This window comes from Aquarana catesbeiana, linkage group LG06, assembly GCF_042186555.1.
Source record: "Aquarana catesbeiana isolate 2022-GZ linkage group LG06, ASM4218655v1, whole genome shotgun sequence".
NCBI lineage: Eukaryota > Metazoa > Chordata > Amphibia > Anura > Ranidae > Aquarana > Aquarana catesbeiana.
The window spans coordinates 85,741,936-85,757,901 of record NC_133329.1 but is presented as its reverse complement, the minus strand read 5'-3'; the positions used below and the strand labels follow the sequence as shown (position 1 = coordinate 85,757,901).

Here is a 15,966-nt window from a genome sequence, read left to right as displayed (position 1 = left end):
GCATAGGATGCTTTAAGGTGAAAAAAACCACCAGGGTTTACAACCCCTTTAGGTTTTAGGCCAAGTGCATCCTGAATTTTTGGTTTCGGTACAGCATTTTCATTTCGGTGCACCACTAGTCTAAAGAAGAATTCCAGGTGTGGCATTTTTTTTGCATAGTTGCATTGGAATCCCTGTGGAAGCTGGAAATCACTGACACCGCTACTCCAGTGACCTCCTCTTGTTTCCTCGTCCAGTGCAGCCCTCTCAGTCTGCATCTCTACCCCATTTGAAACAACCTCTGCGCTGACTTCTATAGGAGATTGGACAGGCTGATGTGTAAAATCTTTGTCTCCTGTCCTCCTCTCTGTGCATTTTATTGTTTGAGTCCTATAGAGCAGGGGTTCTCAACCTCAGTCTTCAAGTACACAGTATACAAGTAAAGGCACAAATGTGGAAGAATTAAAAAAACACCATGACATGCAAATAATATATATTAAAATTATAATGTATGTGGGTTAAAAACATGGCTGGGGAGAAAGAAAATAGTCCATAGGAGTCCATGAATAAACCAAAGGGAGAAGGAATGATGGTGGAAATCCCGCATCTAAGGCTGCCTTCAGAGGGGAACTGAAACCAAGTTCCAAAAATCTGAGAGAAAGCACAAGGAGAGAGACGCCTCTAGGTGTAGATGTTAAAAACAATTTATTAGGATCATATGTACAAACAACTCACATTTATGAAGTCATCAATAGGCATATAGTGAGATAAGGGGGTACATCCATCGTGGGGATAGTCCTCAGATTGGTCGAAGAAGCTCTTCCTGCTTGCTGGGCGCGTGGCCATGTGAGCTAAACACCGCAAGATTGTAAAAGCCGGCTGCGGTGGAGAGGAGACTCAAAGCGAGGCCTGGAACGCAGATTGATGGCAAGCTAGTGCCAGTGACATCTCGCCTGCCATCCATCTGCCATCTATCCCCACGATGGATGTACCCCTTATCTCACTATATGCCTATTGACGACTTCATAAATGTGAGTTGTTTGTACATATGATCCTAATAAATTGTTTTTAACATCTACACCTAGAGGCGCCTCTCTCCTTGTGCTTTCTCTCAGTCCTCAAGTACCCTCAACGGGCCATGTTTTCAGGTTTTCCTTTACTTTGCACAGCTGCTTTAAATCAATATCAGTGACATGGTATTGATAAGAGCTATTTTATCTAAGGGAAGTTCCCACAACATGGCCCGTTGGGGATACTTCACTGAGGTTCAGAACCACTGCTCTAGAGCACTTCATTATTTCTGTAATCTGTAGTTGTTTTTCTGATGTTGTACTTTGTCCCATTTTTGCAGAAAGAAGGAAGTTCTATGAAAATGTCAGTATTTCCCAAGGTGAAGGTAAGTGTCTTATGCCTCTCTTGACATTCAAAGTATAGTATCCTTCTCACACTCAAGTGTTTGACATAAGAACTGTCTATGTTGTCCCATTTCCACCACTCCTATTCAGTGCTGCACTGGAAAAGTCAAGGATTGAAGTGGCTCCTCTGTGTGACCCAAGGCTGTAGAACTGCCTGGTCTGTACCAGAGTCGCTGATGGTGAGAATAGATTTGGCTACAGGACAGTTAACAGCTGACTCTTCAGATAAAACAAGGCAGAGCGTGAAATGGTGAAGCAGAGCTGTCGTTTAGTTTAGGCTAGAAGTTGGGAGAGATGGCAGCTAAGCATGGGTGGAGAATCAAGTAGAAGGTCAGGTAAGGCAGCAGACAGAGAGCAGAATGCAGGCTGTTTAAAACAAACAGTGAAGCGCTTTTAGCCTAACAATCCATAAAGTGACGTGCAATAAATAATGATTAAAAAAAAAAAAAAAAAAAAAACACAATATAGTGTCATATCATATGCTGATCCTGTACAACTGTGTATCGCATACAAAAAGCATAATATGTACAGCAAGATGAAATGCAAAAATAGTGAAGTTGGGATAATAGTCCCATACACCAAGCAATCTCTGTGCAATCAATGGATAATATCCCAGATCTTTCTCAAATCTGCTTAATCCCTTCCACCATGGAAATGCACCACAGTGCCCTTCAACACCCCTTGTGGGTATCCTCTCACCTGGTACTGTGGACCCCAGTATAATACAGTATATGAAGTCTAATGCGCTCTTTAAACAATAACTCAGTTGCTTCTTCTCTCCATGTGCTAAACATCAGATTGCAAACAATCTCTTAGGAGCAGGTGAACCAGAAAGGGAAGCACAGACATCCGAAAGTGCAGACTGCTTATTCCATATTTTTAGGTTTTTTTTAAAAACTAAGGTAATGCACTTATACAGTGCCTTGAAAAGTATTCATACCCCTTTAAAAACAGAAACATGGTGGTGGCAGCATTATGTTGTGTGGATGCTTTTCTTCAGCAGGGACAGGGAAGCTGGTCAGAGTTGGTGGGAAGATGGATGGAGCCAAATACAGGACAATCTTAGAAGAAAATCTGTTAGAGTTTGCAAAAGACTTGAGACTGGGGCGGAGGTTCACCTTCCAGCAGGACAACGACCCTAAACATACAGCCAGAGCTACAATGGAATGGTTTAGATCAAAGCATATTCATGTGTTAGAATGGCCCAGTCAAAGTCCAGACCCTAATCCAATTGAGAATCAGTGGAAAGACTTGAAAATTGCTGTTCACAGACGCTCTCCATCCAATCTGACAGAGCTTGAGCTATTTTGCAAAGAAAAATGGGCAAAAATGTCACTCTCTAGATGTGCAAAGCTGGTAGAGACATCCCCAAGAAGACTTGCAGCTGTAATTGCAGAGAAAGGAGGTTCTACAAAGTATTGACTCAGGGGGGCTGAATGCAAATGTACCCCACACTTTTCACATATTTATTTGTAAAAAAATGTTGAAAACCATTTATCATTTTCCTTCCACGTCACAATTATGTGCCACTTTGTGTTGGTCACAAAATAAAATACCAATAAAATACATTTTACGTTTTTGGTTATAACACGACAAAATGTGGAAAATTTCAAGGGGTATGAATACTTTTTCAAGGCACTGTAAAATCGCAGGCATATCATAAAAACCGGCAAACGGCGTTCACAAAGATGTCGTCTCGACCCTGTCCGGCGTGATGACGTCACTGCCCATCTGACGCGTTGCGTCCTGATTGGCTTCCTCTCCACTGGGCGGGTCGAAACGCCATCTTTGAACTGTGTTTTTTGTTTTTTTTCAACCGGCTACCATGTAGCTATGTAACTCTGCTCTCTTGTCCTATCAGCATTTTTCTTGACAGCACAGGAACTGATTGGCTCCTTGTGCTGCTTGTTCCCCTCACACTCATGCTCTGCTGTACAGAGACTTCAAGAGGCTTCTATCAGGCTACATTCAGATACTTACACTGCTTGTGTTTAAAAATCGCTGTGTATTTACAGGAGGATTTGAAATCAACCTGGATCGCAGGAAGTTAAAAACGCCACAAGGAAATGTCTTTATGGTGCCCACTGAACCTCTAGCAATTGCTGTGGCCACAGAATGGGATAGTCAGAAGGACACAATAAAATTCTTCACTATGAACCTGGTAAGACATACAGTGCTTTGTATTGTTTAACCACTTGCCCACTGGGCACTTAAACCCCCTTCCTAACCAGACCAATTTTCAGCTTTCAGCGCTCTCACATTTTGAATGACAATTACTCAGTCATGCAACACTGTACCTATATGAAACTTTTGTCCTTTTTTTCACACAAATAGAGCTTTCTTTTGGTGGTATTTGATCACCTCCTGGGTTTTTATTTTTTGCGCTATAAATGAAAAAAACTGAACATTTTGTAAAAAAATTAATGCATTTTTCTTCTTTTCTGTTATAAAATTTTGCAAATTTAATAATTTTTATTCATACATTTTGGCCAAAATGTATACTGCTACATATCTTTGGTTAAAATAACCGTCCGTGATACTTTTTTTTAATTTGCACTAACATACAATTTTTCAGGACAAGCTTTCGGGGTATGTCCCCTTCTTCAAGGTCCAAGCAGGACCTTGAAGAAGGGGACATACCCCGAAAGCTTGTCCTGAAAAATTGTATCACGGACAGTACTCCATTTTCTCTGTCACAATTGCACTAATACGGCTACAATCAAATCAAGTTAAAATAACCCAAATCAGTGTAAATTATTTGTTCTTTGTGAAAGTGATAGTCCACAAGCTATGGTGCCAATTATTGAAAATTGATCACACCTGATGTACTGACGGCCTATCTCATTTCTTGAGACCCTAACAAGCCAGGAAAGTACAAATATCCCCCAAATGACCTCTTTTTGGAAAGTAGACATTCCAAAGTATTTAGTAAGAGGCATGGTGAGTTTTTTTAAAGTTGTAATTTTTTCATTTTTTTCCCCACAAACCTTGGCATAATTAAAGTGGTTGTAAACCCTTACAGACCACTTTTACCTAGAGGTAAGCCTAGATTAAGGCTTACCTGTAGGTGCAAGAAATATCTCCTAAACCTACAAGGTTTAGGAGATATTTCCAAAAGACGGGCACCGATGTCTACGGCGCATGCGCTGTAGACAACGGCGCATGCGCCGTAGACAATGGCGTGCAGGCGCACTGAGCGTGCCGCTTCTAACGGCGATCATGCCGTTAGTGGCGGCACCAGTGCGCATGCGTGGGAGTGATGTCATCGATACGTGGCAAGAAGATGGACGCTTCGTAGGAGGTGACATCCCCGGCTCCTTTGTCAGGTAAATGACACATAATGGGCTACTATGCGATGCGATATATACACACATACATACACACACTATATGTGTATATATATAATCTCTTAACGGGTTATTTCTCACACAGCATATGCATACCACATATTACACCCCAAAACACATTCTGCTACTTCTCCTGAGTGTGGCGATACCACATGTGTGAGACTTTTACATAGCCTGGCCACATGCAGAGACCCAACACGCAGGGAGCACTGTCAGGCATTCTAGAAGCATAAATTGCACATATAATTACTAGACTACCTCTTACACTTTTGAAGGCCCTGGAGCACCAGGACAATGGAAAAACCGTAAAAATGACCAAATTTTGGAAAGTAAACACCTCGAAGTATAATTTATGAGTCTTTTGAACATGTCATTTTTTTTTCCACAAGTTTTTGAAAACGCTTTTTTTTTTTTTACTACACAAAGTTATCCATTTATAAGATATTTCCAACACATAGCATGTATATAGAAAAAGTTACACCCCAAAATACATTCTGCTACTCCTCCTGAGTATGGTGATGTGTGAGACTTTTTCACAGCCTAGCCACATACAGAGGCCCAACATGCAGGGAGCACCATCAGGCATTCTAAGGGAATACATTTCAATTCTAATTTGACTATCTATTACACTTTTGTGAGCAACTGATGGGCACTGTAGTGGCCCGGATGAGAACTGATGTGGCCCGGATGAGAACTGATGTGGCCCGCATGAGAACTGATGTGGCCCGCATGAGAACTGATGTGGTATGGATTTGGCACGGATGGGTACTGATGTGGCATTGATGTGGCACGGATGAGCACGGATGTGGCACAGATGAGCATGAATGACCCATGGATGGGGATGGATGAGCCATGAATGTGGATGGAGCATGGATGGATGAGCCAAGGATGGAAAACGGATGGAGCATGGATGGATATATGAGACATGGATGGAGAACGGATGGAGCATGGATGGATATATGAGACATGGATGGATAAGCCATGGATGGAGCATGGATGGATGGATGAGCCATGAATGGAGCATGGATGGATGGATGAGCCATGGATGGAGCAGGGATGGAGCATGGATGGATGAGCCATGGATGGAGCATGGATGGATAATCGATAGATGAGCCATGGATTGAGTATGGATGGATAATCGATAGATGCGCCATGGATGGATGTATGAGTCATGAATGGGCACATATCAGCGCTGTGGGAAATTCAGATCCAGCCCACAGCACTGCTGCACAATCATATACAATCATTCCGAAGAATCAACTAAGCAGAATGCTAGGCCCCAAAATCAAATTTGCAGTTTTACATTAGATTACATAGAAGTGTCAAGGTATGACTTGAGACTGACTCCCTTTAGTGGCAATTCAGGACATTACAGCATCTCATGCTCTATATCAGGGGTCTCCAAACTTTCTAAGCAAAGGGGCCAGTTTATTGTCCTTCAGACTTTATGGGGGGCCAGGCTGTGGCCAGTGAGAGTAGAAAATGTCCTGATGTCAGTGGGATTAAACAATGCCACATCTTTAGTGGGAGGCATAATGCCCCATCACTGGTATCAGTAGAAGAAATGGTGCCCCATCATTGGTGTCAGTGGAAGAAATAGTGCCCCATCGTTGGTGTCAGTGGGAGGAATAGTACCTCATCACTGGTATCAGTGGGAGGAATTATTCCCCTATTGGTGTCAGTGGGAGGAATAGTGCCCCATCATTGGTATCAGTGGGAGCAATTATTCCCCTATTGGTGGTGTTAGTGGGAGGAATAGTGCCTGTCAGTGGGTGAAAGGGTGCCTATCAATGGGAGGAACAGTGCTCCATTGTTTGTGTCAGTGGCAAGAAATCTGCCCCCATTGATGGTGTCAGTAAAAAGAATAGTACCCCAAGGGCCAGATAAAGGGAAGCAAAGGGCCACATCTGGCCCCCAGGCCGCAGTTGGGAGAACACTGCTCTATATACTGTTTTGTGTTCTTTTCATGTTGTGTTGATGTGTTCTGTTCATGTTATATTGATGTCTCCCGCAGACCACACTGTGTAACACAGTCTTGGATAACCCGACAATGAGGAATAAAGAGCAGCTGATTACAGCCTCATTGAAGTTCCTGGACACTGACACAATATGGTTAGTTCTTTATGGTGTTCTGTACAGGAAATGGGGAACTGAGAAAGGGGGGAAAAAAGATTGGCCAATGTTTGTATCTACTGTAAAATGTAATTCCCAATAGTTTTCCTGCCATTCTTTTACATTTAATGATCCTCTCACATCGCAATGCAGAAAACAAAGCTCATGACAGACAGTAAATGTATCCATAGGTGTTGGTTTACTAAAGGCAAATAGACTGTGCACTTTGCAGGGGCATTTGCTCCAGAGCTTAGTAAATGAGGTGAAGCTTCACTTTACAAAATACCCAATCACATGTAAGGAAAAATATATAAAATCAGCATTGCACCTGAATGGATGATGGAAGTCAGCAGAGCTACCCCTCAGGGCCGGTGCTACCACTAAGCAGCCATCTAGGTCACACTGCTGCCTAGGGTGCCCGGCCACTGGTGTTCCTACTCTCTTCTCTCTGCAGCAAGCAACTAAGTCTCAGCATCAGCAGGCAGCCGTCGCTCCGTTCGCACATAGTGTCAGAGGCACAGCGGAGGTGGAGGACTGTGTCTGTGTCCTGACTCCCAATTAAATGAAAGCAAGCAAACATTCATTGTTGGGCACTGGTAGGCTGCACTTGATGGGTGCTGGTAGGCTGCACTTGATGGGTGCTGGTAGGCTGCACTTGATGGGTGCTGGTAGGCTGCACTTGATGGGTGCTGGTAGGCTGCACTTGATGGGCGCTGGTGAGACTGCATTTGATGGGCGCTGGTGAGACTGCATTTGATGGGCGCTGGTGGGCTGCATTTGATGGGCACTTCATTAAAAAGGTGGGGTATACATGGGCAGAGCAAAGGGGGTGGAGTCAAAATTAGGTTTCGCCTAGGGTGTCAAACATCCTTTCACCAGCCCTGCTTCCCCTCATTTACTAAGCTCTGAGCCAAATGCTGCTGCAGAGTCTGTTTGCCTTTACTAAATCAACCCCATAGACTATGCAAAACTTATAAAGGATTGCAAATGATAGGAGTAAAAAAAAAAGTCATAATTGTTTATACCTATTCAGTTTTGTTTAACAAAGAGTTTCTAACAGTTGACAGTACAGATCATTCGATGAGTAGCTAAACTGCGTTCAACTTGTTTTCCAGTTACAGAGTGGAGGAGCCACCAGATTTGGTCGAGCTACAGAAGAATGAGTGGGACCCTGTGTTACACTTGGCTGAAAAAAGGTAAAATGCCAAGCTGGAGGGAAGAGTGTGTGTGAATAGATAGATAGAGATATAGATATAGATATATATATATATATATATATATATATATATATATATATATATATATATATATATATATATATATATATATATAGATATGTGTGTGTGTGTGTATATATGTATATATATGACACACACAGTATCTCACAAAAGTGAGTACGCCCCTCCCATTTTTGGAAATATTTTATTATATGAGCTGGCTGCCCACAGTTAGAATGTCATCGCCAGGAACCCAGGGGCTAGTGAAGAACTAGCCCAGGTGAGGACAGTGCTGGATCATTTGACAGGTAAGTGTCCATTTATTAAAAGTCAACAACTACAGGTTTTGTAGCTGCTGACTTTTTTTTATTTTTAATTTTTTTTACAGAGTGGAAAACCACTTTGATGGCCCTATAATTTTCTTTCACACTTGTGGTAATGCTTACTGCCCACTAAAGAGTGATCCGCAGTGTATCACATTTCAGAGACTAATATAGAAACCCGGTTGGCAGTTGTCTGTTTTTTTTTTTTTTTTTTTTTTAATTTTATTATAATTTTTTTTAATCCCAAGGGGGATTTTGTGTATTTTAAAAAATTGTACCACAACCAAAAGCCAAGTGTTTGGCGTGCGGTTGTGGTGCGCTCCCTTTTAACTCAATGGATGAGTTTGACAGAAGGAGTGTTTGTGTGCCAGCTTTTGATTTCTATGGATTCGTGTTGGACGGGATAGCCAGAGCACCGACACACAGCCCATCATCTTTATATAGCAGCAGAGCTTGGGTGAGTTCTTACACATGAGTTTGACAGGCAGTGCTGTCCATCAAACTCTGCAGCCTGAGCTAAAATTGCTGTGGCTGCAGCATGTGTACAGCCCTGTTAGGCTGTAATATTAGCATTCAGCTGGGAAGCCAGGGGAGGTAAAAGCTCAGCCAACTGTTTTTTTATGGTCCCAGCCCCCCATTACTACACACCCCCCCCCGCTGCTCTCATGTGAAAGAGCCCTTATTGTTTGTTTATCCCCCTCCTTATATTCTCCCTGAGCTCCTGAACCTCTCCTCACTTGCGTTTCTAAACCCGCAGTGCACATTAGTTGCAGCCATGTGCACTGCTCGATGTACACTATAGATTTGATAGTACATAGCTCCAATCCCTCTCGGGAGTGGGCAAGTGGACCATGAAGAATGAACAAAGCCACCCTCTAACTGGAAGTTGGATCACAGCAGCGCAAAAAAAGGAAATTTTGAAGATTTGGAACAGACTTGGAGTAATAGAAGTGACTTTTCTAGTTTATGAATACATACTTGAATAGAATGTGTGTGTGTGTGTGTGTGTGTGTATATATATATATATATATGTGTGTGTGTGTGTGTGTGTGTGTGTGTGTGTGTGTGTGTGTGTGTGTGTATGTATGTATGTGTATATAGATAGATAGATTGAGATATATATCAAATTTATTTATATATAGATATATCTATATATTTTTATTTAATTATTTTTATTAGCATATAAAGAAAGAAGAGATATAAAATTCCCACGCAGGGGATATGAACATTAGACACAATGCAGAATTTGCATGAAAACACAGAAAAAGATGTGTCATTAAGTACAGACTATTAACGATCCATAATCCACCGGCCCAGGTCGGGGACCAATGCATAATGCCTGAGCTGTAAGACTCAGGGGCTAATGTAAGCAAATAGAGCGGACGTGTCTGCCAAAAATGGGGTAACCAAAACAAAAAGGGGAAAAAAATTAAAAAGGGGGGGGGGGGTTGGTAAATAAAGCAGGAGGCAAAAAGAGGGAAAGAAGAACAGAGCGGCGGACAGGGAGTCCAGAGAGGAAAAGGGGAGTAATGAGAGGTGGAAGAGCATAAGAGCGGAGCAGAGGAAAGATAGGGGAGTTTCCCAAAGCTGGGGGTTGAGGAGGATTAGTCTGGGAGGCCTAGGTTGGTTGGGCTGGGCGTAGGGTTGGAAGGGCGTAAGACCACCATAGAGTCCACACTATAAGGAATTTAGCATGAGTATCATTGAGGATACTTGACATTTTTTTTGTGGATCATGAGGGTCATCAAGGTGCTCTTCACCTCTGCGAACGAAAAAAACCATTTTCCTACAGGCCCTGGGGGGGGGGGGGGGGGGGGTCCAGTTAGATGGACAATCCAGGAGTCTGAGTGGGTGGCTGGATGTGTGCATTGATAGTCTGAGGTTTGGAGCAGCTGGGATTTTGTTCAGGAGAAGTTCCCAGCTTGAAAGGCTGTTGCCCTTCTCGGCAGTACAGCTGAAGTTTCATAAGTGCTCATTGAGGTTCCAGCTCAGGCAGAGCTGGGGGGCCTGTTAAGGTGATCTTTGAGGTACCAGCTGTGTCAGTTGGGGGGGGGGACCCTGTTCTACTGGATCTTGCTGGAACTGATTGAGGGATCTTCACTGAGGATCTGGTCTGGAGAGTTTACGGGAGAAATTTCTGGCTGAGATTTGTACTTTTTATTTCTCTTTGTGTCCCCATTTGGGTGATTTCTAGATATGGAAACATAGAAGATTGATAGCAAATCTCTCAATCCTATCTATTTGGTAGGTGGCAGACAGACCAGGTAATGAGAGAAAATTCCCCTAATTGGGACATGGGCACAAAGACTGCACTTAAAGTCTGACAGGTATTCTATAGGCTTATCTGCTTTACATACCTATTGCAGCAGTAACAACTATACTCTGCTCGGGAACTACAAGTCTGTGTAATTTTGTTTTCCCAGGTATGATGTTGTGATCGGATCTTCCACCAGCATCATGGGCCCTGTAATTCCTCCTGAGACCAAAGAGGTGTTCCGCCGCCACCTGGCATCCCACAACTCCTGGGCACTATTAGGTCAGTAATCCCAAGATCACATTTGGGCAGTTTAAATATCTTTACAGCAATTTTTTTTTCCTTTTCAGGAGGACATGCCTTTTTAAAAATATCTTTAAGAACACCTGCATTGATGGAGATACAAAGATCGCTGTTGCTTCAGAAAATGATAGTTTTCTGGCATTTCTGCCAGTCCAGTGGCTTTTGTTATTCTGGAATCACTGGTCAGGAATGAACATGCACTAAGTGAAGTTAGGGTACAGATAGAATCCTGATCTGCTTGTTCAGGATCAGAGATCCAAAGCACTGGAGCTGTTGGATTGTATTACAGCCAAAAAATAGCATTTAAAAGTAGCACTCAGGGCTGGTAGACTATGTATTTCTCTCATTACTGTGTCCTGCATTGTGTTTCATGTGTGAAGCTTTCTGGTTTTTGTTTTTTCACAATGAAAAAATGTCTAAAAAGACAGATGCTGGATTAACCTTTTTTTTATTTTTTTTGTATTTTTTATTTATTATTATTATTATTATTTTTTTTTTTTTTTTACGGTTTCTTCTGAGCAGGCATTGAGTTCATTACTACACAGCTGAAGTCTCTGGTCCTCTGCATGGGTCTCGTAGACCGTTTCCTGACTGTGGAGAAAGCTATCGCTTTATCCCGTTTAGAGGAGGAGTATCAGGTAAGGAGGAAACCATTATTTTCTGCCTCTTAACAATGTGTTGAGTTTTGACACTCAAGATCTCCATGGCCTTTTCACACTTTGACAGGTTATGTGCTTAGGCCCATGTCAGACTAGCGAGCCAGGAAACTGACAGGATCCCTACGAGCACAAATAAACCTATCTTCTGCTCTGTGGCATTGCTCCCTATCACCAACTAGTGTGATTTCTGCAGTGTTTCAGCCAGCAAGTGAACAATGCCATAGAACAGGGATATGCAATTAGCGGACCTCCAGCTGTTGCAAAACTACAAGTCCCATCATGCTCTGCCTCTGGGTGTCATGCTTGTGGCTGTCAGAGTCTTGCTATGCCTCATGGGACTTGTAGTTCTGCAACAGCTGGAGGTCCGCTAATTGCATATCCCTGCCATAGAAGCTGATAAGTTTTGTATTTGGGGATCCTGTAGCGGGAGAGTTGCTACTAGTGGCAAAATCGCTAATCTGATATGGGCCTTAGCCTATGGGTGTATTCAGTCCTCTCTCTCTCTTTTTAGAGTGGAACTAAAATCCCACTTGTAAAGACTGTGAGCAGGCAGGCTTTTTATTGCAGAAGTGACATTCAAGGTATCTTCTGAAATAAAATAAACCTACCTGCTAGCTTGGAGTCTTCTTTGGAATGTACACTGAGCTGGGCAAACGTTTTTCAGATTACATTCTGGCACAGCAGCACAGAATTGATGTCATCCCACACTGGCCAATGAGAACAGTTGCAGCCTGGCATCCAGAAGAAGGCCGGTAGATGCTGGTGCCGACAAGGGACAGGGGACCCTTCAAGGAAGGTAAGTATAGCCGAGTTTAGCTCCATATTAAAGTGTAATTTCAGCCAAACTTTTTTTTTTTTTTTTTTTTTTTTATATATACCCACAATATAGATGGAGTAGAACCTCTGTTAGGTCTAATGTTGTCTGTATTCTCAAAAGATTTCTCCAGTTTCCTGTTTTGGTGACAACATGGCTATCAGAACAAGAGAGAGGAACATCTCCAATACTTATATAGACAGATATAAAGAGCTGATGGAGGTTCTATCCCTTCCTCTAAATTGTCACTGACATAGGAAGTGACAGAAACCTCTTAAGCAGGGAACAGACAGAAGTAAAATGTTTGCAGAGGTCCTGGTGCTTCCCATTGCTGTTCAAAACAAAGAGTTTCAGTTGGTTACACTTTAAACTTTTGACAACTGAAAGGAAGTTTTTAAAGCAGCTCTTTCACTGACGCAAAGATTCAAAATACAGTGCTCCCTGCAAAGGCAACATAGAATATCCAGGGATGTGAGTTATTTTTTTTTTTTGGTTCCCTGCTGCAGCAGGTGGTTCCATCCACCAGCCCTTGTGTCATTTCTATATCCTGTAGTGCTGTAGGGGCCAGCAGGAAACTAGGAAATCAACACTTCCGGAAGTGTCAAATTCTGCAGGATTCTTCAGCTGGAAGTTGTTCTTCTTTAGTGCAGAGATCAGCAGTGCAGGCAGCAGGAGAAGTGAGTATTTCATGTTTGCAGACTAGACTGGGGGCAGTGGAGTGATTAGGGGTCTAATAGATTCCTGATGTCTCTATAAAGAGTGCCCGTCACCTGCCCAATGCTATAAGATATGGGGCTTGTTGCCCCCCCTTGTGATGGCAATAAAGTTAAAGGCCAGCTCCACCTTTTGCACCATGTTACACGTGTAAATGGGACCACCCTCAAACGGCTCCCCTGTGACAGCGTGCACTGTTTTTTATTGGGGAACTGTGGGGAAAAATGCAAGGCATTCTGTGATATGCTTTTGTGCTGAGCAAGCGTCCTGTTTTCACTATGCAACAAGGTAGCTGCTTGGTACTGGGCCCAGAAAATATTGGTGATCACTATATTAACAGTGACTACTAGGGTATGAGTCCGATATTTGCTTTTTTATTTGAAGGATGGGTCACAAAACTTTATATTGCTTCAAGGGGTTGTCCCGAGGTGATGCCTGCAGCTGCAGGCATCACCCCGGTACCGTTCTTTAGAGCGCCTTCCACCATTTGCCCGAGCTCTCCCGTCCCACCAGGACACCCAAGCTACCAGCAGGCACATCCGCTGGCTGGCCAAAGAGCCGAACAAAGCAGATGCTTTTGTTAGTCTCTGATTTAGTAACGTAGTGACATCACTTCCAGATTACTATCATCTTAAAGGCACCAGTTTTAAAAAAAATAGAAAGTATTCAAAACCACAGATCTTGACGTTTTGAATACTTTCAAGTGCAGAGGAGGGACTTATAGACCCCAGATCCCTCCATAAAGAGTACCTGTAACTGCTTTTTACTGTCACAAGGTATGTTTACATTCTTTGTGACAGTAATAAAAGTGATAAATAAAATAAAAAAGGCAGTGTAAAAATAAAACATTTTAATGTACAAAATATCGGCACCCAATATCGGCCTTAAAGGCAGCCGAAAAATCTGTATCGTTTCGGCCCTGAAAAAAACGCTATCAGTCGATCCCTAGTGACTACTACAGTTTATTCTCTGTTTCCATAATGGTCCAACGAGTATGGTATAAGTATAGCTATGCAAAAAAAAAAAAAAAAAAATCATACTTGGAGTTCTAGCAAAATGCAGATTTTTAACGTGTGTGTGAAGAATTAAAGTAGAAGTTCAGCCAAAACGGCTAAATCTACTCTTGACCACGTTTTAAAACAAATCTATCTAACCCTGTAATTCTTACCTTTTTCTGAAGCCGATCTGGTCTCCAGCGGTGGATGGTGTGTGCAGGAGAGAACCGACAACGGCTGGCAAGTGACGTCACCCATAGACCTACTATGGGGCTTCCGTTGTCTGCTGCCTCTCTTGCACACACCTACACACTGAAGCTGCCCCTGACAGCTCAGCATGGGACTGGGCCGGAGCGGCTGCAGAACAGTAAGCATAGCGATTTCTTCTTTACAGGGCTAGATCAGGTTTAGAATGTGGCTGAGAGTAGGTTTAGCGTTCGATAGTTTTGGCTGAACTTCCACTTTAAAGAATTGCTCCGAACTTTAAGTCGTTAAGCACATTTTTTTTTTTTTTTTGTTCCGGTCTAGATCCAGCGCTGGGGGAAAGTAGAGTGGTCTCACGATTTCGATTTGTATGAAGTATGTGCTCGGACGGCTGCAGGAACTTTATTCGTCCATCTTTGTTCTTCAAGCTCAACTGTAAAACACAAACTCTTACAGAACTGACCCTGGGCAGTGTAACTAAACCAACAAACCTTGGCGGCGGCAGCCATGTTTTGCAACATCCAAACATTTTAGATGAAGGCATACAAACTTATCTCTCCATCATTTTTTTTATCATTTTCTTTTTATTTAAAATGTTGTAAATAATAAATGTTAAAACAACAGACCGCGAGAAAATGAGAACGTGTTTTAAGATGCAATATAAGAAGCACTTTGAGTGTGGATTGATATAAGATATTGTATAATGTTTCAAATAAAATGTTCCTGCTAAGAAAAGCGTCTGTTTGTCTTCAGTGTGCTGCATGTAGACCTGGAACAAGTTGTAGATCCGGTGATCTTGTGCAATAAGGTAAAAGAGAGAACGCTTATTCCAGTGAAGAAGTATGGTGAACAGTAGCAGAAATAGCATCTAAAGACTAAGGCCCCTCCCACATGGAATGGACTCCGTCAGGTGTAGATTTGTTTAGCGGGGGGATCTGCCCGCTGACCCTGCTGAGCAGCCGGGTGGCTGGTCTGTGTCTGTTCCGCTTATGAAGATTGGACACAGACACAGCCCGCTGTTCTATATGGGCGGTTGGATGTAAACAGACCGCCTGTCCATTTACACCTGGCGCCCACCCGATCCGTTACATGGAAGGGTAACGGATCTCCATCTGTTTTTAGCAGATCGTATTGGATGTAGGTGGGTGTAAACAGACACATGTCCATTTACTGTAGGTGAACAAATATAAGCTGCCCAAAAAATCTGTCCTACCACCACTACACTGTAAATGGAGAAAAATAATGATATAAAAATAAATGAAATAAATAAACCTAAATAGCTGCCACTTAATATAGAAAATATATAAAGACTGATTTCCCCCTACGGTAGAGATGGAAAAGTGGCGCTGGCCCTACTACTTGTGGGATGAACCCTAGTGACGTTTAAAATGCTAAGATAGTGATTAAAGCAATATCATGCAGCGCCACTTTTCCATCTCTACCGTAGGGGAAAATCAGTCTTTACATGTCCATTTACACCTGCTGCTCTATAGAGGAGAATGGAGAGGGCTCACCGGGTCCGCCTGAAAAACAGACATGCGAACCCGACCAGTCCGCTCGTGTGAAAGGTGCCTAAGGCTCGATGCACATTTATGCATGTTGCTTTTGAGCGTCTCTGCAGTGCTTTTTG

At 42.7% G+C, this 15,966-nt stretch overlaps 1 protein-coding gene across 3 annotated transcripts in view; it reads left to right on the top strand.

Moving 5' to 3' along the window:
• The window catches only part of ATPAF2 (ATP synthase mitochondrial F1 complex assembly factor 2), a 29,282-nt gene extending 14,211 nt beyond the window's left edge, over positions 1–15,071 (top strand). For 2 of the 3 annotated variants that reach the window (XM_073636369.1, XM_073636368.1), the window contains exons 3-9: positions 1,331–1,375; positions 3,410–3,555; positions 6,756–6,853; positions 7,969–8,049; positions 10,817–10,929; positions 11,473–11,588; positions 14,661–15,071. In XM_073636369.1, the coding sequence (XP_073492470.1) occupies positions 1,331–1,375; positions 3,410–3,555; positions 6,756–6,853; positions 7,969–8,049; positions 10,817–10,929; positions 11,473–11,588; positions 14,661–14,798 (737 nt within the window). In that variant the 3' untranslated portion in view covers positions 14,799–15,071. Of the gene's footprint in view, positions 1–1,330; positions 1,376–3,409; positions 3,556–6,755; positions 6,854–7,968; positions 8,050–10,816; positions 10,930–11,472; positions 11,589–12,273; positions 12,411–14,660 lie in introns of those variants that run through there. The other variant, XM_073636370.1, reaches the window with a different exon arrangement.
• Positions 15,072–15,966: the final 895 nt, after the last annotated feature.